This window comes from Fringilla coelebs, assembly GCF_963513975.1.
Source record: "Fringilla coelebs genome assembly, chromosome: 4".
NCBI lineage: Eukaryota > Metazoa > Chordata > Aves > Passeriformes > Fringillidae > Fringilla > Fringilla coelebs.
In genome coordinates this window covers 41,733,733-41,754,354 of record NC_140032.1, presented here as the reverse complement: position 1 = coordinate 41,754,354, position 20,622 = coordinate 41,733,733, and the positions used below count along the sequence as shown (strand labels likewise).

General features: G+C 42.1%; 1 protein-coding gene across 1 annotated transcript in view; it reads left to right on the top strand.

Moving 5' to 3' along the window:
- Window positions 1-15,629: 15,629 nt before the first annotated feature.
- Window positions 15,630-20,622, top strand: part of GLRB (glycine receptor beta) — a gene marked incomplete at both ends in the record, with an annotated part of 43,847 nt that continues 38,854 nt past the window's right edge. Inside the window, one exon of the mRNA XM_084203820.1 lies at window positions 15,630-15,751. Within this exon, the coding sequence (XP_084059946.1) occupies window positions 15,630-15,751 (122 nt within the window). The remainder of the gene's footprint in view (window positions 15,752-20,622) is intronic.

Below are 20,622 nucleotides of genomic sequence, written 5' to 3'. Positions count from 1 at the left end.
ACAAGACATCTGTACTTAAAATAGGCTTTTCACTTCAGCCACCAGACAGGAACCACATGTCTAAAGAATGTCTCCAATTTGCAGCAGCCTAACAGAGAAGCCCAAATCACAGCCTAGTTGATGCCCATGAATGGAGATCTATACTTTGTCAGAATCAAGGAAATGCCCAAGTTTCTTAAGGAGAGCAAGAATCTACGGACAGGTGTATTATGGGGAAGGTAAGATTTTAACTTTTTTTTCTCCAGCAACACAATGTTTTCATGACACACGGACAATTACAGTTTTGAAGACTTAATGCTCACAAAGGTGGTGAAAACAAGGTGAGTCTCGTGGAAGTCCTGAGGAGATTTTAGCAAAGAAAATGCTAATAGGAACTTCACTGCTAACTCATCTCAGAAAACAAACAAAAATCAGGTTTGGGGAGCCTCTCTTCCCACTCATGTGGATAGCCTCAGTTATTAACTCAAGGGAAAAAAGAAATGTATAGGGCTCCATTTATATTCCAGGGTCTTATCTAGGAACACTGATTTTTTTCCCCTTGCCCCTTTCCCCTTAGTTTCCATTTTTCCTTTTTTCTCCTTTTTTTTTTTTGGTCCTTTTATGTGCTCCCCTCTCCCTCCCCCCGCACCCCATAATTACTTTTTTGTTGGTTTGGTTTTTTTGGTGGTTTTTTTTTTTTTTCCCTTTGCTGTCTAAATCAGATCCCAGGCAGAGTTTGAGTTCATTCAGGAAATGACAAAACCTGACCTCACTTCTGAGCTGAAATCACTGCTGGGATATATGAGGATTGCAACTCTTTCCCATGGCAAAGTCAAACAGCTTAGCTTTGTGTGGCTTTCCCCTTTGACAGAGGAGGAAAGCAGTGCTCTCAGAGCTGGGAATCATCCCTTGCTAAACATCAGTGGCCAGCAGCACTGTCTCCCAGCAGATCAGGATGGGAGATCCCTGGGTGGACAGAGTTGGGTCTGCTTTGGATGTCCTTCCACACAATTGCCATGTGGTCAGAACAGGCCAAGTTGCGGGCCATGTTTGGTGTTTCATCAATCAAATTGCACATGCAACTCTTATTTGGACTGAATCATCAGCAAACATCAGTTCCTAATTTTACAAAAAAGATAAAACTTTTTAAATTAAGATATTTTTATGTGGCCCTTTCTGGCTAAGCTAATACAAGGTTTTGGTTATATTTCCTTACACTTTAATGTTTTCATTTGTTTATTTTCTATCACTTAATAACAAAACTGTTGCTCTGAACTTGTACTGTAAATATCTGACTGGCAACAAGGTTGTTTTGAAAGACAAGAAAAACAATTTAAAAATCCTTTCATCTACACCGACAAAGATATTCCATAACTAGAGCACAAAATCCTAGTTCACATGTACCAAAAGGGATTTTTTTTATTAACTGTGTCTGAGCAAGGGCTGCCCATACTTTTGAACAAGTTGTCAGGTCTCTTTTTTTGTTTGGTTTGTTCAAAAAGTTCACTGGAGCATTTCAGAGATAATGATAATGTGTTGCATAGAGTGATATCAGATATATATGGCTTTTTCCCTCTCAGTAAATCACAGTGAGCATCTCAAGATTTTGATGTTTTGCTGTGATCTGTATCTCTGCAAAGTTCCTAGGTAAGGTACTTATTAAAGGGAACTGTTCAGTAATTTTGAAATATTTAATAAAATAAGCAGCAGAGTTATGCATTGTTAAGTAGCCTTATATCCATTTTATGCAAAGGGTCCAGTAGTTGAAGTAGATTTAATAAAAGGAGGAAAAGGAAAGTCACTTCATTTTTGGAGTGACTAACATAGCTACTGATCTGAAAATCCAGAAAATTGGTACTAATCAGATTTTTAGTATTTTTGAAGTTAGCCACGTATTTAAAGACAGGAAACAAGACATTGCTGGAACTTTGAACCGGGTGCTGGTTCAATTCTATTCAACCATCACGAGAAGAGAGCAAAACAAGAATGTGAAATTCTAGAAAGGAAAAGGGCCTGCCATGTTTGTTTCATCAAATTGTATACACCTAAAAGATGATGTGCTGAGAAGCATGCAATATGGGCTTGTCAAAACACACCGTGGCAACCATTTGCTGGCAGCGCCCTAGCCTGCACTGGAAGTGAATAAAGCAGGAGTGAAAGCATTTGACTTTAGTCAGGTTGGGCTGTGTTGTGTATCTCAGCATAAACAACCAAGGAAATGTGGTGAATTTCGACCTTATCAGTGCTAAACCAGTGTCCTTATCATCACATCCTACCTCAGCAGAACACCACATTTGTTCCCTCTCTCCTAGGCAAGGTTTCTAATGCCCAGTGCTGTTTGGTCACCATTCAACTGGAGAGCTTCCTAGCTTGTGACTGCCAGCCTAAACATCTAATTTAAGCAGTGTAACATCTCCTTTATGCCAGTTGTCTAAAACACTTTTATCTAGAGGTCCTTAATTCCAATCAAGGTTTCCCTGATGAGCCCACCCAGGCAGTTTGGAATTGAGTCCCTGGTGCTGGCAATGGGTGAGAGAGCCCTGATATCTCCCACATGCTCTGTGTTAGTGTTCAGGCCCTCAGGCAAGACTCAGAGAGTGGGATTGGATAGGCTGACAGTAGTCATTAAGATTAGATTAGAGGGGGTGCTGAGAGGCTGGACTGGGAAACTCCATAATAGGAATTGAGAGGGGAATATAGCGACTGAAGCAGAGAGTAAAGCAAGGACAGCTTGTGTGGTAGACTAGGTCCAAGCAATCTGAGGTCAGACAGCTTGGGATGTGTGCCTGAGATCTGTAGATGGAAAGGCTGGAAACTGCTCTGGACAGCAAGCTGCTGTGTTTGCATCACACCATCCTGCCACATGCCACTGCAGCATGGCAAAACATTCAGAAGGAGGCTGAGCGGCAGCAAAATGTCTCTTGTAATCTATTTTTTCCTGAGTTTCATAGCTCAGGAGTGTGGCTACAACATTGATCATATTTATTCCTTGTGTGATTTTGAAACCATCTGCCTTGGATGCATTTTATTTATACTATCACTTTTCCACCAGAAATCATCACCCTCAGCATCTAGGCCATTAAGTAAACAGTAAAAAATGTCAATAATTAAGAGCCTTCAAATTGTCACTGACTGTAAGGAGCTTGATGAGATGAGCCACCACAAAAGAGGCCTCCCTGGATATCAGAGAATGTTGATGGGACTTATAAATGTTGCAAAACCCATCAGAGATACACTTCTGCTATTCTTGCTGCTACCAGCTATATACAGTGACTATAGTGGCTGTCCCTAAAGTCACTGTCCAGTTTGCTGACATCTTTACTGGTTCATTATGTTGGTACATGATACCACCACTCAGTCTCAGCTTTTGGTTCACATGCCAGTCATAAAGAGACTGACCAGGTCCTTTGTTAGTGTGGTCTCAGCAGAATCTGCAGCCTTTTGCTGGTCAGCTGCACTTCCAGCAGCAAGGGACTCTAATAAAATAGAAAACAGCTTCTGGAGGCTCCTCTCTAAGACCTGCTCAGGGCAGATTGAGAGTCACATTCTCCCAGTCACTGGACTGGAAAGTAGAATAGTTACTGTCTGGTCTGTCTTCACTGGAAGTCTGTATGTTTGGAACCAGATGCTGGCATGCTAACCTAAGATCTTTCTTCACAAACTTAATGGTCAGACCACAGGAGAAGCAGGGAAGGATCAGAATGAATATTGAAAACCACTTCTGCTTGTGAATCTGAGTTGGGTCTGGGTTATGAAACAAGAAAAATGGAGAAAAAATAGAAAAACTGGGGCAAATACTTGCGCACATGTACTGCAAATCAGAAGCAAGCAATGTCATAAAGACCCTGGTGTTTCTAGCTCTTATTTACACATTTTTTCCGCCCTATGGGAATTTGTTTCTTGGAGCCGAGACATAATGCTGGACTGGACAGTTGCAGCAGCCAGTCTTGGATTATTTCTCTGCAGTCTCACAGTTTCTCTGTGCACCCAGGCTTTCCCATATTCTTCTTTTCCTAACTTAGAGCAGCAGGGCAGCAGTGCCCCTTGCTCTAATTTACTAAGGTCTATGTACATGCAATATGGTATTAAGAAATCCCCTGAGTAGAAAACGGTTGGAGTTTGGAAAGATATTTGGGTGAAAAGTAACATCTGCTGGTCCTGTTCATATGCTTCCCTAGGCATCTGCCTGTGGTCTCTGGTGCAGACAAAATGTTGTTTTATGGGGTCCAGTGGCCTGAAGTAGCATAGCTGCTTTTATGAAGTCATTTAATAATCTTCATCAAATATTTAATGACTGCATGATCTTCATATGAACACTACTGAATTCTGGGCAGACAAACCCCAATTCTAATCATCTAAGTGTTCAAAATTGAATATTTCCATTGAGTTTGGCATTTAAAATCACTGCAGGATCTATGATTTTAACTATGTTCAAGAAAAGTGCTAACACAAAATACAGACCATTATTCAAAAAAAGCATTTCAACACACACTTAAAGATGTGAATGACTACAAAAAGGTAATGGCTCTGCTGACTGGCCTGATTTGATATTAAAGTGAACTTATATGAAGGCAGAAATATAACAATCAGATGTAATCTGAAAATGAGAATGTATTTTTCCTAGCATAAGAATTGTTCTCTCCACACTGATGTCAGATCCATTGGCATGGATCAGTCTCTCCCAATTCAAGACAGGAAGGATGTCTTAGACAAGAGAAAATTATGCTAAGGATGCATTCAGAGCTCAGTATGTTCTTTAATATTGAATGACCACCCATCCTCTAGCACCTAGTCTTACAGCTAGATATTATAAAAAAAATAGCAGCACAAGAACTTTCACCACAGTTTCTTGAAGTTTCAGTACTAGATTTATTTTTAATGTTACTGTAATGGATGTAATTTACCCTGTACATTTCATGCATAATGTGTAAAATACTTGTTTCCATAACAAGTTGTCATTTTAGGATGAATGGGCTTTCTACAGGGATTTCTGGGTAGCATATTTTTGGAGGTTTGTATTTTGTAAATTATTAGTTGCTGTTATAATTTCTGAGAAGCCATGTGGTGTAATAACTAGGCACCAAGTATATAATTATTATTACTCTGAAGTGTGTTTTTCAAACTAAAAGGACATGGACTTTCTTGCTTGGTTAATTGTATTCAAGCCTCTGAGAAGTATGCTCAGTCAAGAGGGTTCATACAACAGTTATCATTCCAACCCCTAATTTTCTTCAGCATTCCTATTCTTGAAAAATATCTCCTTAAATAGTGGGTCACATTCCTGCATTGGCGCCTCAGGCAGCTGTTCTTTTTGAGTTCATTCATTCTCCAAGACTTCCACTGCTGTATAGGTCATGATTCTGCTGCATTTCAGAGTCCTCATTTCACTCCTTACCCAAACAATCAGCATTCAGGCATTGCTAGTTCTCCTGGTTTTCTGAATTAAAAAAAAAGTAGCAGGGCTTTAATTTCAGGGCAAATTTAACAATGTTTTTTGGTATGTCCTAAGGCAGATCCTTTAACAGGCACAGATACTTCACAGTGGTGTGAAAACCTAGACGTTCTCACAATTATTATGATGGTGTCCCTATTCTGAATTGCTAAATCTGAATGAAGGGACAGATTTTAAAGATCAGACTGATATATACCTGCACAAATATAGAGTATATAAATTTTTTAGACTAAGAACCAAACTAAGACCTTAGAGTAAGATTCTGCTGAAATAGCTCTCTTAAAGGCAGAAAGGATCTGTTTTCTTTAGGTAAAAACTTTTGGGGCTCAAGTCCAGTTTGGAATTGGAGCCTGGGAAAGGTGCAATCCATTATAACACCATGCCAGTGTGCTAAAAGTGTTCCAAAGACTGCAACTGAGCATCTTGTGGGTTGTAAGAAATTTTCCCTGTGGGCCTTGGGCACCATATGTCTAGCAGGTATCTGACAGCTGTTCAGACTGAGTGCAAATCAAGAAGAATTTAAGTAAAGAGCAACTACTACAGTAAAGCACATCAGCAGTGTGATTTAGGTACAATACATGTGCTATGGTGGGCAAAAAGGAAATTTGAATGTGGTGTTGCCTGCTGTCCTCACTTTTGTCCTCAGGAACATCTAGATACCTTTCCAAAATAGTCAGCCAGGAGGAATACTGAATCATGCTTAAAACTCTTATTAGATGGAATTGCCTTGACTTGTCCAACAAGGCATCTGTCTCTTTATTATGTAAGTAGAGGAAATAAAGACAGGTACTTAATTCTGTATTAATTCACTTTGCATGCAATAAGTGCCTTTAGAAAGAGTCTACATGGCAGAAAATATAGGTGTTATTGAATGACATCTCAACAATCACTGCCTTCCTGATTCTTTTCAAGGTTAAGCTATATTCTTTATCAATTTTTATAGATATAGCTGTGGCACAGTTATTCATGAGACATGCACTTCATGCCCGTAGCTTGCTGATAACAACTACTAATCATGCATTAACTCTTCACAAGCCATTTACATCTACCATTTATGCATGAACAAACACTGCCTTTAAGAACTTAGAAACTGACAGGCTAATCCTTTTCACGCCTGACTCGTATCTCAATTCCTCAATGGCAGTACAATCCAGAAAAGAATCTGAAATGGCACTAAACATATTCAGTCAATTAATTACACCACTTTATTGAAACTTAGGGGTTAAATGAGAGCATATGAGTTAAATTTGGATACAGACGAATAGGTATCTTTTGATTTAATTGTAATTTTTTTCTCACAAAACTGGTGTGACAATATTTCTCAACTTTCTAAAATATTGCCTTATAGGAAAAAAATGAGCCTCTGTAATTTTTAAGAGACATTTAGTTGGGTTTTTTAACACTATTATAGGTATATGATTGTGTTCAAAACTTTTTTTAAGGTAACACCACTGTGACTGTTATAATGTCCAACACTCTGAGTGTTGTAATGTGCAACAAGAGTTTAAAGTCATTAAACATTAAATTTTAGGGGACGAGGTCAGGCAGGAAAAGGATAGGAAAGGGCAAGGGTAAAGAAGAATAGAGAAGACCCTATTGTTGAGTCACAAGGTTCAGAGTAGACCCTTGTGCTAAACTGAGCCTGACCTTTACTAACAGTTTATGCCTGAAAGCTCAACAGCCATTAATCTTAACAACGCTTAAATTTAGTAGCACTTAGTCCATAACTTAGGATTGACAACTTAGCAGAGGATTCGTATAGAATTTGCTATAGCACAACAGTAACTCCCTTACAGGCCTAACTTACTTGCAAACCTAAAGTACTTAAGAACCTAGGAGAGTAACATTCCTGCTAATTTGCTATAGCATTTTCACACTTGCTCAGACAGACATAAAGAGTCTGTACAATGTACCTGTGAAAAATTACTCTTGAGTTCAGTGAAGTGCTCACTTCAGATGCCTTTGCATCTGCTCAACAGGCACAGGGTTGAGCTTTGAGGAGTCGGGGTATCAGCCCAGAACCATTGTCACCATTCAGTGATCCTCTGAGCAGAGCAAACTCGAGAGTTCACAGGCTCTGAGAGATGTCCCAGGCAGAGGGAGGTTGCTGGTTGCCATTGCTGTGGTCTGGGAGAGCTCAGAGGGTCTCACTTTGGGCTGCTGTTTTTAGAACCACAAGAGAGGTGGCTGGGGGAGTGGTGTGTGCACCACTGCATGGGGCAAAAAATCATAAAGTCATACAAACATCTTGACAGTGGTTTGCACGTGGAGATATGTCAGTAAAGGCATAGCTACATAATAAATGTCAGCAATAAAAGGCATCCTTATGCAAGGAACATATGTTTTCAGCATCTTGTATGATCTCGACTTTCTGTAAATCCAGGACAGCAATTAGACATGTCTGCTTCCTGTATTCATAATATTCATATGTAGTATTCACAATATGAATATGCTTCCATATTCATATTATGAATATGGTCGTGTCTATTATGATCAATGTACACAATTGCTGTTTTGACAAGCTCTTTATCTATCAGCCTAACATAAAGCCTAACATATATATATATACAAATATATACACAGGTTTTAAGGGGCACAGAGTTCTAATAATCTTCTCATTTAATTTTAATAAATGAGATACTTCATTGTGTGTGCAGCTCTCTCAAAAGACTTAATTTTAGAGACTCCACCAAGGCATAATATTCTGAATTTTCCAGTCAGATTTGCCACATTGACCCTGTAAGGATCATCTGTCATCCTCAGTATCTGTAAAGGAGAGAGAGATGAGGGAACTGGAACATTAGGGAGGACAGACTATAATTTTCTTCATCTGATGGTTCATCTGTTTGCTATTTTTTTTTTGCTGATGGGTTTGCTACTTCAAATTTCTGTATTTCAAAATGAAAGGAAAATCATTAGTCTTCATTTCAAAGAAATAAAATCAGGTTACTTCCACAGTTCTGGTCATTTGTGCCAGATGGGAGAAACCTTGTATACCAAATACCTATTATGTCTGTATTTCCTACAAAGACCTGAGGATGTATACCCCATTACAACAGCAGAGAAGGAAAGAAAAAAAGTTTTCATCATCTTTTGGAAGTCAGTGTTTCTTAGGTGCTCTGTAAATCTCTAAATCTTCTGGATGATCATCATAGACAGCAAGATGTGACAGGTGATTAAAATAAACCATTTATAATTACAAAGTTTGGAGAACATTAAATCCTTTCTAAAACTTTGTTTTTCAATTGTGTGAATTAAATCAACTCAATTTATAAGATAAACAACTTTGGTGAGCATTGAAACTAATGAAATAAGATTTTCATTTGATTCGGATCTTCTGTCTGCCTGGATTTTTAACTGAATAGTCTGAAAACCAAGACATGGGTCCTTGTGTTATTAGAAATTTAAAAATATGTATTTGCTTTCCTGAAAAAGGCTTGACGTTAGAAGTTTGTTTTTCAGTCATAATTCATCTTCTAGTAAAGTAGATTCTTTATGAATTACATAGGTTTGTGGCTAAAGAACCTGTAATCACTTTTTCCTAGGTGTTTTTTCTGATTTCTGGTGACCACTCAAGCTAGTCTGCTTGCTCTCTTACTTTTCTTCCTTCTGCAGGAGCATTAGCTTGATTTGATTTTAATTCAGGTACCTTTACAGATACACAGGACTACTCTCTGAGTCCTCAGCCTTTTTTTGTTTTTTTAAGTTATTGTTATTATTTTAAATGAGTATAAATCACTTCAAAAAATCAGAAGTTTGAAACAGGCTGTTTGAAATATATACACATACAGTGTTATTGCATAAAATTCAATATCTTACTGAGACTAAAAAGAGCAATAAACGCAAAGAAATTCTATCTTCGACAGCAAAGTATCTTTTGTGCGATTAATCAGCAGAGCTGGACCTGCAGATGTCCATGTTCTACTACTGCAAACTTAAGAAACAGCTAATGTCTCTGGGCTGATCACTAGGAAAGGTTTTCTTGTATTTTGCATTTGGTTTACACAAGAATTTTCTAGTGAATATTGTCCAAGATCAGGAATTTATGGGAATTATTCCTGAATTCGACAATTTAACACGGTTAGATATTCCCAACTCTTGACAAGGCAGCAATTGCAAGCAGAGGAAAGATAGTTAAGTCTACCACTGCACTTTGAAATACAATGAATATTGAGACAGACATGTGCCTTCCCCTATACATTCATTTACCAGTAAAACTTGTGTTTTATTCAGTTCTTTCCAATAGGATCTCTGAAATACAAATCTATATGACCAAAACCAATCAGCAGAAGCTGGACCATTACTCATGATCAACTGGCTTGGGTGTATAACGCTTTCTCATGAGGCTGTTTTCTCCATTTCGTCCCGTTTGGGCATTGCAGCTTGGCTGGCACTGCAATAGGACATCTGAAAGATGTGTGGGCTGTCCTCCAGAGCCCTGCATGCATGACAGCTCTGGCTTCCTCTTGCAAGTGTGCAGAGAGGGGATGGAGTGATTATTCTGTCCCTGCTGGCCTGCCAAGGACGTGATGCCAGGCAGGAAAGCAGTTGTTTGTGACCTTGGGCTGCTTTTATAGGGTGAGAGGCAGAAGAAGAGGCCTTTTCTTACAGAATCTTCACTGCATTGCCCTGATCAGGGAGCTCCTGCCAATGCTTGTACCTGATGGATTGAGATGGATCCTGCTGCCCAAAGCAAGCCTTCTTCCTCACTCCCTTCTGACTTAGATTTGCCCCAGTCCTAGTTTTCCTGAGTATGTAGCAAGTGCTCTAAAATGACAGCATTAGGAGGAATGTAACTTAAGAAGAACTGAAATAGTAGTCAAACATCTGGGTCATGAGAAGTGATGTAGTGCCAGTTTGGGTAGAAATCTGCTTAAAAGGCAAATGAATAGAAGCAGCAAGGAGGGAGGGAGCAAGGGAAAAGTGAAATTAAATGTTTCTGGAGATAAATGGAAGCAGCTCTGTGTCCCCAGAACTGGGTAGTAAAAGAAATTATAAGAAAATGCAGGCAGCAATTAGGAAAAAATCCATGTGCCTGGGGGCAGTTGAAACCTGGCAGAGCAAGTTAGAGGGATGAGCACCCTGTGGGCCATGCTCTCCAAGCTTCTGAAAAGCATCCTGTGGGCTGGGAAGGGATGGAAGGGAAGAGATTGCCCTTAGCAGTGGGATGGAGGCTCCAGGACCTGCTCCATGGTGCCACCATGTCTAGCTGGCAATGGATGGGGGCCATGGTGGGGCGAGGGCAGCCAGGCCATGGCAATTGGCAGAGGCAGATCAGGCTCACAGCAAGTCAGGACAAAAAGCTGGTGCCCCTGCTGAGGCAAGTGGTTATCCAGCCAAAACTTTGGTGGTTGCCAAAAGTGGAAAACATTTACACAAAACTCTTTTGCTCAAGGAGACTAGAGAAACTAATTCTCTCCTTTTTCTTTTAAAAATTTATTTTCTCCATGAATTCCCCCACCAGGAAACAACATGCCTGGTTGGGGCTGACCTGCTTTTTATTCCCCTTTCTTCCTGGGAGAACTTATCGCAGGATGAACAGCCTCTGTGGGACTTGGTCAGGTTGGGTTGAAATAGGAACTGTTCTGGTTTGGACTGCAATACATATTTTTTTTTTCAATGTGGTTTCTTGGTACTAGAAAACAACCAACAGTGCAGCCCACCATGTGCTGGAGGAGTGATTCCTTTGCCGAAGTTCACATGGAATGTTGTGAACTGAGGGGTTTTTATGGCTTTGGGGTACTAACCACCACAGAACAGGTCCTGGGATCTTCCCTACCAGCAGGGCTGGGGCTCTGCACCTTCTGGAACATGCCAGCTTCTCCTGTGTGTCCCAGTGCATGGGGCTAAGCCCCAGCCAGGCTTGCTATAGTTGGAGGAAGAAGGTGAAGTTTCCGAACAGAAAATAGTTCTGAATTTAATCATCAGCCTTCTTCACTGCCATCTGCTTCTTGCTGCCATGTTCCCCTCTTCAGGTGTGTGGGTGAGGGATGGATATGGAACTGGGAGCCGGTGTGAGAGCTTGTGCTGTCTCAGTTCCACATGGACAGCTCTGCCCCAGAGCCAGCCCAGGCACATGGCTTAACTGCAGCTTGCCAGGCTGAGGAGATGGAGGTTGTGAAGGGAGAAAGATTGTAAATTGTCATTCCAGGTGAAAGCAGAACCAGGAATGAGCTGCCATTCTCCTTCATGTGCCTAGTGTTGTGGTAGGCACAGGGAAGCTGCCAAAGCAATTGCTCCTGTCCTCTAGGCACTCCCCAGTTGCAGGTGACTTATGACCTGGAAGTGGTGCTGAGCCTAGCACATGTGGAAAAGGACAGCAAAACTGAGATGGAGGGGAGGAGGTTTCCTTGGGGTGTGAGCTGGCAGGTGCCATGGGCTGGCAGAGGCTGGGGAGCTGGCACTGACCCCAGGGGCTGCTGCCCATGGCTGGTCCCTGCCTTGCCCCAGCATCAGGTGTTACAACATGAGCTGCTATAGAAAAATACTTTTGCTAAGCTCTTCCCAGGTAAAAGAAACTGTCTTTAAACAAAGTCATGGAAGAAAGTTTACTGGCAAGTGTGGCCTAGAGCCATATAGAGCCTTATTTGTCCCTTGAGGAAGGTTTTGCTTTGGAGAGGCAACACTTCCAGAGGAAAGGATGAACTGTGGCAACTGCTGAGACTTTCAGATTCCTGCTATTTTATTTGGTGGGTTTGTACCTAGAAAACAAAGACCTTGCCTGTGAGTTGAGCTGTGCTGGGACTTACAGACATTCTAATGTGGACACGGCAGCACATACAGCAACATCATGGGAGTCCAGGACAGAGTCTAACCTTCCCAGACTCAGCAGCTAAAAAAACCCCAAAAGTCAGGTGGAGTGCCCATTCTGATCCTCCTGGTACTGCTGTCTTTGTCTCCAGACAGCTGGAGCCAAACCTTAACATTTGTGGGCAGGGAGCTCATCGGAAACAGCTCAAAACCAGCTGCTTCTTTGCATCTCTCTGTGACAGCTCAGGAACATGAGGAGAGGGAATGAACAAAGAAGAACTGCTCCCTGCAGCAAAGCCAGCTTTCTTCCTCTCCAAGAGCAGCAGGAAGTTGCTGCCATTGGGAGAACCCTTTGTCTTTCCTGGGAACCCTGGATTGTAAATCATGATCAGGACATTGGCTTCCAAGGCTGGTTCCCTGCAGATGCACCTGCCATCTTTCCTCTCATCTGCCTCTTTGGCATGTGCACCTCCTGCCCTTTCTTCCTAGCACTCTGAAAACCATCACACCATGGTCACATCCCAGGGTAAAAGGTGTCTGGGGAAGCCCAAGCAAGCTGGGAGGGAGGGCAGTCTTCTAGGAGGAAAATGCTGGCAGTGATGGAGATGTGCTGCTGCATGCACAAAGTGTGCATACAAATGTCTAAATTCAAATGTCTGAAATTTTAAAAATCTCTCTTAAACAAGGCAGTCCTCCCAACAAGCTGATGGCAGCACATCTTGTCCTTTCCTTGCTAGCTTTCCATGTGTGTGGTGTGAAGGCTCTCACACAGGCTCATACTGTGACATGCCAAATTGGAGCACATGGCAACTCAGCCATATCCTACTGCATCCAGAGGCCAGACAGGAATGATTTCCACTCTTATGGCTATAGCTAAACAGGAGAACATCAGCAATGCTAGAGTCATCTCTCTGACTGCTTGTGGGGCAATAAAAGAGCAAAAGAGGTGGTCCTCATCCCAGGGAGCTGGGCTTATGCCCCAGCCCTACATCAGCCCGGACCTGGTTGTAGAATCTGTGCTGTTGCCAGCATAAGGTTGTGTGGACTGGAAAGTGGGCTGGCAAGTTCTCCCTGCCCACCCTGGTGTCCTGGGCTGCCTCCTGCCCCTTCCCCAAGCCTGGCAAGGGACTGCTGGAAGAAGAACAGATCCTCGCCTTTATACAACCTCTTTTCAGTTGTAGAGAGCAGTAAAGTCCTGTCTGAGCCTTTTTTTCTCTAGGCTAAACATGCCCACCTCTCAGCTGCTCTCCATAGGACTTACTATCCAGACCCTCCACCAGAGTCTGGTCTTTGGTCCAGAGTTCTCTGGACTCTCTACAGCACTTCAATGTTCTTTCTGTAGTGAAGGGCCCAAAACTGAACACAGGATTTGAGGTGCAGCCTCACCAGTGCTGAGTACAGAGGGACAATCACTGCTCTGGTCCTGCTGGCCACACCACTGCTGATCCAGGCCAGGATGCCACTGGCCTTCTTGGCCACCTGGGCACACGCTGGCTCATGTTCAGCTGCTGTTGATCAGCAGCCCCAGAGTCCTTTGGGCAGCTTTGCAGTCCCTGTCCCCCAGCCCGCAGCCCTGCAAGGGCAGGATGCTGCACTTGGCCTTGTTGAACCTCATACAGTTGGCCTCGGCCCATTGATCCACCATTCCACTAACCTGTGCAAGCCTGCACTCCCTCTTCCTCTCATCCTATTCAGCTCCCCTCCGCTAATATTCTCTTATTCCTGCCAACTCTGTTAGGTATCTCTCAACGCCACACACGAACGCATTCTCCTCCCGCCAGAGGCCAGAGGATGCTTCGCTCCGCCACCCCCTTCTCCACCTCCCACCGCCCCGCCGGTTCCCCGTGTCCAGCGGCGGCAGGGCCGGGGTCCCGGGTTGCCGGCCCCGCTGCCCCTCCCGGCGCGCAGTGCCCGAGTGTGGGCGGGCTCCGGGACGTGCTCGCTGGGGAGCGCCGCGGCGCCGCACATGCTCACTGGCCGCGGAGGCACCGCCGGAGGTAGGGGCTCGCTCCGCCGCCGGAGGAGCCGCGCTGTCGCTGCGGCCGGGCCGCGGCATGGCCCGCCCGCTCCCGGGCCGCCACCGCCGCTGAGCGCGGGGGGATCGCAGCGTCCGGCGGTGAGCGCGGGGCGCGGGCGGCGCGGCCGTGGCGGTGGGGCCGCGTGTGCGGGCGGGGCCCCTGTGGGGCGGGCGGGGGATCGAGGGTCCGGCCCGAGGGCCCCGTTCCGCCGGGCGGCACGGCCCAGCCCGTCAGCACCTCGGCCAGCGCCGGCGGGCGGCGGCGGGCGGCGCTGGGGCACGGCCCGGGGGTGCCGCCGGGGCCGCGAGGGGAGCCCCGCTCGTCTCGTCCTCCCGCTGCCCGCGGAGCGCCGGCAGCGCTGGGCAGCGCGGAGGGGAGGCCGCTCCCTTCCCGGGGCCGGGGCCGGTGCCAGGCCTCGGTCCGGGAGGCCAGGCGAGGGGCCGGTGGAGGCAGGGGCAGGTCCGCGACCTTTCCCAGGCGGGCCGGGGGGGTGGCGATGCTGCGGCTCCCGGGGAAAGGGCAGCCCAAGCATCCCGGTAAGTCCCGGAGGTGGGGGAAAAGAGGGAGAGGCACAGCTCTTTGAGAACAGTGCGGGGAAAAACCCAAATAAATAAAAGTGGAAAAAGCAGCAGGTTATGAGGCGTCTGCGAGATTTCTGTTGGGCCAAGGAAATGCATGAGAATTATCTGTATGATGGCAAAGAAATGGAAAATGCCTTGGGTGCCGCAGTGCTGTGGCCAGGGGCAGGTGGGGCTGCCTCTGGCCAGACACAGGCTCATCTCCTGGCCTTAGGGGTACGTGCTTTTGCCCCAGAGAAGTTTAAATATTACGTTGAGCACGATGCAATAAAGCATAGTATTGCGGGTTGTGTTTAGTCATCTTTGCAAGGCCCTGTCAGTGCTGGCTCTGCAGTGGAAATGTATCATGCAAAATTATTGTGTTTAAATTCTGTACATAAAATTGTATTTATAACCTCTTCTCATAACCAACGTTGAAATGATTGCTATTTTATCTGTGCAAGGTCACAGAGAGCTTGCAGTTCCTCGCCTTGCTACATGACTGGTTGACATTGTATTTAATGCAGTTGATACATTTCTGGTGAGGAACCCATTTCCAAGCCTCTGAATGTATTTGGTTAGGCAGTCTTTGAAAGACATCACATTTTTTGAACACACTGAAACAAACCTGCATTTAAATCTGTTCCTCACTGTCAGTTTCAACTTTGGGAAGCTGCTTGACTCTCTGGAAATTGCCTAAGTCAGTTTCATGTCAGGGATACATGTGAACAGACTTTCTTTCCCAGGACAATGAAGGACAACAAAAAACCCAACTCCCAGGTATGTATTTCCTTTTGCCATATCCAGCCCTACTTACATTAACTGCTTTCTTTTACAACAGACTGAAGATTTCTCTGAAGCGTAACCTTCAAGATGAAGTTCTTACTAGCGATTTTATGTTTCATCTCATTCTCCTTGTGGGTTGAAGAAGTCTATTCCAAAGAGAAGTCTTCAAAGAAAGGAAAAGGGAAAAAGAAGCAATATCTATGTCCATCGTATGTTCCTGCTTTCTTTTATGCTTTTGTATGATGGTGATCCTGCCCTGTTTTTAACAGTGGAAGCTATGTGGCAATTGAAGTAGAAGGTGGTGCTTTCTTCTGAAAGGATGGGGTCTGTGGTGGGAATGAGTTTGACCAGCATCGTAGCTAAGTTCTGTCATTGTGTTCCTTCTGCATCAAGTCTTCTGTTTAAGTACAAGGGAAAATCTCAGCCACAGTAATTGTTCCTTTTCTTGTGGGGGATTTCAACCCAGTGCCTTGCTGTTTATGGGTTCTCAATAGCAAGGTCCCATAGAGCTGTGCTGTCTAGCATCATGTTGCAGGTGTATTGGGGAGGGTTCAAAACTGTCATGATGAAATTCAGCTTCTGGTTAGCTAGTTCTGTAAGAGAAGGCTTGTCCTACACATATTCTTGTTGCATGTGGAATAGAACTAAGGTCTTCAGCATTTTTCATCAATCATGTATAATTCTATAACTTTTATGGAGGTGTCTTTATTGATTGTTGCTATAAAGTATGCCCTTATGGAATAGTCTCCCTATAAAAATACAGAAATTATAATCTGTGATTGCCCCGTTGAATGGAGGATGTGTTCTGGACACCTATGATTAATTGATGTTAAAAATGCTCCCTCTTTCTAAGGCCTACCACACTTTACGTTGTGATCCATAGGACAATATTTTATTTGTGAGTGCTATTTTTATAATTTTCTTGGCCAGCCTTACTCATTTTTTAGTGTTACATTGTAAATATCTGAGGAAAAGATTGATTGACTATGATAAGTTGCCAGTAAGCATAGAAAATTACTATGACTGAAATATTAAAATTATTTAGACAAAGTTAAAATGTATTTCTTCTTTGACCATAAAAGAAGAGTTACAGAATGTTAGACTAGTTATTTAACATTAATCAACTTTTTCCAAAGAAAAAGCAAAGTAAAAGTGGAATAATCAGAAAGAAGCATTGTTCAAGTAATACTTTTTAAAGTTTCCATTCTTTTCAAATATTGAGTGTTATGTTTATTTGTAACCTTAAATTTTAGAATGTTTCTACATATGGTGCATGTCTTCCTTCTCTTTTTTTAATATCAAACCTAAAAAATTATATTTGTCCTTAGATTTGAATCATGAAGATATGTCTTAAATGTGATCATGACTCACCTGAAATGACCCCAACCCATTCTTTCCATTTTAAAAGTTAAGTTGAGTTCTGGATGAGGCTTTTGGTCTGAGCTACTGTGACAGTTTTTAGCAGGGAGAAAAATGTCAATGTTCCCAGGACAGGCATCAGAACAGAAGCCCTTGGAAAGTGAGTTAGGCAGCTGGGAACTGAATCCAGGTCTTCCATGATCTTGTTTAAATAGCCAGCATTTCCCCCTGTTCTTGACTTAGTCTTAGCAGAATTCAAAACAGCAATGTAATTTTATCTTTGTGAGTAGATTTTTCTTGTTTGTTTTTATTTTAAGCCCTGTATTTCTTGGTACCATTAAATATGATGTCATTTGTCACCAATACAATTGAAAAAACATTGAATACATGCTGTCATTTCCAAAATTATACTTTTCCGGTTGAATCTGTCTGCAAAAATACTGGTGAATCCAGTACGTGTTGATCCATTGTGCAGTGCTGCTGGCAAGACTTGCCATAGCAATGAGTCCTGTTTGATCTTCTGAATAATGACCAAGTTGTCTATATCTTGCTTAGCTGAAGTTCACAGCTTGAGAGACAACCACTTGTAGTAGTGGGGTTGCAGTTTCTGTGGCTGGCATCTGGAAGACCTGTCATGTGAATGAGCAATGTAAATCAACTCTGTCTGGCAGAGAAATTGCCCAGTGCTCTCTTAACTCAGGCTACTGTTGGCAAACTTCCAATCATCAGTATTTTTAAGATGATCTTTCACAAAACTTCTTGATTTGGTGGCACTCTGTGTTGTAAAAGAGGTTGCCTACTAGTAGTAATTTTTTCTTTGTGAAAAAAGCAAACCATCTTTCTTCAGAATCTTACCAAAACACAATGTCAGTGGAGAGGGAATCAGGTGACACTATAAGGGTTGACAAAAACTACTCAAGGAAGTGTCTAAATGAAAAATTTCCTAGTAATCATGAAAGAAATATTTTAGAAGAATGCATTTTATTTTTTAACAAAAGAAAAAAATTGTATGATTTATAAAATTGAATAGTACAAATTCCTAATGTAAATGTACATTTATAAGTTAAACTCTTAATCCACCTTTAATTTGCATTGGTTACCGGTGCAATAAAATTTAAAGCTTAATTGTAACAAATTATTGCCTTTTATCTCCTTGCAGCATGTGAAAAGCTAAACTTTAATTTTTCAAGAGAACAAAACACTGCAATAGTAATTGTATACAGAGCAGTCTTCTCTTGCAAACTTTATAATCAAATTCAAATATATGCAAGTCATTATTTAGGAAAAACTTATATTGAATCTCATATTACTGCCTGAGTTTCTTAATTTGGTGTTAAGAAATGGATGGCTACAAGACTGGCTTGGGACTTTATCATTAATTTGTTTGGATAAAAATTAAGCATACTTGAACTTTTCCTTTTATGGCTCTCCAGAATACAAGCCTTTTGCCAAATGTGCCCCTCTGGCATGAAATTAACTACTCTTAGGATAAGATGAAAAAAAGCTGATTAGAAACCCCATAAAAAGTTCATTATTGTCTCATAAACAGATATTTGCTTCCTTAAATCAGGAAAATTCTATTTTGTATCTTAGAGCAAACCCTGGTGATTATTCATGATGCTGTACTTCTCCGTGCATTGTGTGATAGTGGCTTGATTTGCCATCTTATTTTCATTTATTCCTGAAACTGTTTTTCCCAGGTTTTTTTTGAAGGGTTTCTTGAAGCTGATGCTTAATCATTCGGTTTTTACTTTGATTTAATGCTTTCTCAGAACAGATGTAAGATTTCACATCCTACGTTTAGATAATTTTCCTTCTTACCTCAGGCTTTCCAAGTGAAACATAGAATAATTATACTTCTGTCTGATTCCTCAATCTTTGTTGATTAACAAAGAAATTGACATATTGGGCCTAAAATGTTGTAATAGAGAGTTTTGCACCATAAATCTGAGAAACTGGCTTTCACAGATGCGAAGTGCAATGAAATACAAAGCTTTAGTAACAAAACTTTTGCCTTTTGTTCCCATGGAAAGTCTTAAAAAAAAAATGGGCCCATCCCTTCAAGAAAAAAAAGTGTATTACTGTTTACAAAGCTTACTTTGAAATTTCACATACTTAATACAGATGATTTTTATACCACTGCAGATGGATTAAGTCAGTTGATCTCTTTCCTGCTGACAGACTGCCCATACTTGCATGACCTTTGTTACTTTGTTCTTATTAACTTCTTCATAATTCCTCATAATACCTTGCTTCTCTTAAACATGTGGGACAGTTAGCTGTGACTTAGAGGACTACTGAAGAATGTTTTTCCTTTTGTTACACCATAATAAATGCTTCAGTTATTTTATGGTGTTTGAGCTGCTGCTGCTATCCCCACAATCCTTAGCAGCCTGGAAGGTCTCTACTCAAAACTGTGCACAAGATCTCTAGACAAATAAAATCATAAGGAAAGGGAGGTTTGGTTATTACAGTGTTAGTGAAGGAATAGATAAATAATAGTGTCACATAGCAGCTAACAAAACCAGTAATGACTGTGGTCATCATCACAGCTATCCCTGTTAATTATAGTTTTAGGATGACTCAGCTGTTCACTTGCACAGCTTTCACTTCTGAAGATCTCTCAGTGTCCCTAATGCCATAGCAATGCTGAGAGCAAAACCTCAGTCGCTCAATCTCATCCTTTTGTCTGGATAGCAGGACTGTGCTTTGAAAACAGCATCCCTCTTCCCCTTTATGCATTTGTCCTCATGGAGATTTATATCCTTGTAGATGATTTACTAAATACTGTATAATATCTACAGAGATTTTTCTTATGCACAATGCAGGAGTACAAATCATATTTGGCTTGTATTGAATAAAGCATATCAGCTACTTCAGAAGCTGTGAAATGGCCCTCTAAGCCCTCCAGAAAACATGGCTTGTGCCATCTGCCAGGGCAGAAGCTTAGAAAGGTCACAGATGCGAAGGTTCAATAAACAGCTTCTTTTAAAAAACAACAACAAAAGACTGTGGAACTAGGGAAAAAAGGCATTGATGTGTTTAAAGCAGAGTTGTTGGAAACTCTGTCCTCAAATTTCTCTTGGTTAACTTTAAGCTTCTGACATGCTCTTCCTATTAAGACTAAAGTAAAAGTTCAAAATATATTTTATACCATGGGTCCTCTCCACTTTTCCATGAACTGTAACTTTTTTATCAAGTGTTTAGGTATATATCACCTCTCTATCTGTAGTAGGTGATCAACTCCAAAATGTAAATGGTGGGAAAGCAGCACCATGTCTCTCTTCATTCTCATCATCTAGAAGACACTGTTGATAGTCTGTGAACATTTTCATTTGTGGGTGTGGTGGAAGGGTTTATACACCTTGTGGGAGGAGGTGGAGTGAAGTTGAAAGGAAAGCCTGAATTTGGTTGTGGAAGAAGATACATCTGACAGTCATTCCAATGATAAGTACTTTGCAGAGCCCAGGTCTTGTTCCTATAAAAATTCTTCTGCCCTGTAGTAACTGCAGTTGGTCAATGCTTTTATTATTCTATGTCATGTAACTCTCATGGAAAGCTGTGATCCCAGACAGATAGGGCCACATTCCAGAAGGTTTGCAAATTTGTTTTGAAAATAGTTAAATGTAGTGGGCAGTAAAAGATAAAGCTGTACAAGCTAAACCTAAGCTGTCTTGTAAAGCAGGAATTAAGCATGATGGACTGGTTCTCGTGCAGTAAC